The 1,179-nt window shown below is 55.2% G+C and overlaps 1 protein-coding gene across 1 annotated transcript in view; it reads left to right on the top strand.

Annotated features, from left to right (window-relative positions):
- FAM32A (family with sequence similarity 32 member A) overlaps positions 1–953 on the top strand; it is a 1,486-nt gene extending 533 nt beyond the window's left edge. Inside the window, exons 2-4 of the mRNA XM_019609974.1 lie at positions 15–169; positions 260–313; positions 435–953. Of these exons, the coding sequence (XP_019465519.1) occupies positions 15–169; positions 260–313; positions 435–503 (278 nt within the window). The 3' untranslated portion in view covers positions 504–953. The remainder of the gene's footprint in view (positions 1–14; positions 170–259; positions 314–434) is intronic.
- The last annotated feature ends 226 nt before the right edge of the window (positions 954–1,179 follow it).

The raw sequence follows: 1,179 nt of genomic DNA, 5'->3' as shown, positions 1-1,179 counted from the left end.
GGCTGGGCGCTGAGCGGCGTCTGTCCGTAGGAAAAAGAAGAAAGCGAAGGACAAGGCCCAGATCCTGGAGCAGATCGTGAGCGGCAAGAAGCAGGAAGAGGAGAAGAAGCGCGGCCTGGACAAGCGGACCCCGGCACAAGTGGCCTACGAGAAGATGCAGGAGAAGCGGGTAAGGCGGCCGGCCGGCCCTGACCCCCACGGGACGCGGGGCGGGCTCGGAACCCCGCGCCGATAACGGTGCTGTTGTGTCTCCGAACAGCAAATGGAGAGGATCCTGAAGAAGGCCTCGAAAACCCACAAGCAGAGAGTTGAGGTGAGCGGAGCCAGCCGGGGTTCAGCGGGCGGAGCCGCGGGGGGAGCGCGGCGCTGTGAGGAGGGCTGAGCGTTGGTGAATGCTCCGATCCTGAGTGCTTTGTGCCTCTTCTGTCCCGCAGGACTTCAACAGGCACTTGGACACCCTGACCGAGCACTACGACATTCCCAAAGTCAGCTGGACCAAGTGAACCAGTGGCGTTTGGATGGGGAGTTCTGTGTACGTCAAACTGGGCTGCCATGTAAACCTCTGTGTTCTTGGTACTGAATATTCAATGTATCTTCGGAACATTTGTCACCTTGTACTGTCGTATTTCAGCTTCAGAATACTCAACAAAGTCTCTTCTTGGCTGCTGACTTATGGAGGTGCAGAGGGGTGTTTTTCAGTGCTCAAAGCCACGCTAAGGCCAAACCCAACTGCTGTGAGACAACAGGAAATGTTCCTCTATTTGTCCTCTGCCAGCAGGTCTCGTTAGGAGCAGGATTGTCTGTGGCAGCATTACATTGTGTCAGCTGCTCTCATAAATTGCAGAACTGTGTAATTTCTATCCAAAATCACTCAGAGTTGGGGGGTGGTGTCTTCTGTACTCTAAAACCCTTGTATCTTTGATGTAACTTATTAAAGCACTGCTTTCATCCATTATTTTGGTGTTCCTTTGCCCGCACAGCAGGGGCAGTGCTCTGCATGCAGTCCGTGTGTGCTGACACAGCCCCTCAGAGGTGATGTGAATCACATCACAAACCCTCACGCACTTCTTCAACCCAAGCGTTTTCCCTCCGCTCCCCCCGCGGCTCCTCAGCCTTCCTAACTCTCCTCTGCGGACAGCAGCCGGCCGCGCACTACTTAACAGCAGCGCACGGCCGATA

This window comes from Meleagris gallopavo, chromosome 30 (genome assembly GCF_000146605.3).
Source record: "Meleagris gallopavo isolate NT-WF06-2002-E0010 breed Aviagen turkey brand Nicholas breeding stock chromosome 30, Turkey_5.1, whole genome shotgun sequence".
NCBI lineage: Eukaryota > Metazoa > Chordata > Aves > Galliformes > Phasianidae > Meleagris > Meleagris gallopavo.
Note: the sequence above shows the minus strand (reverse complement) of the source record. Positions and strands in the feature narration are given on the sequence as shown.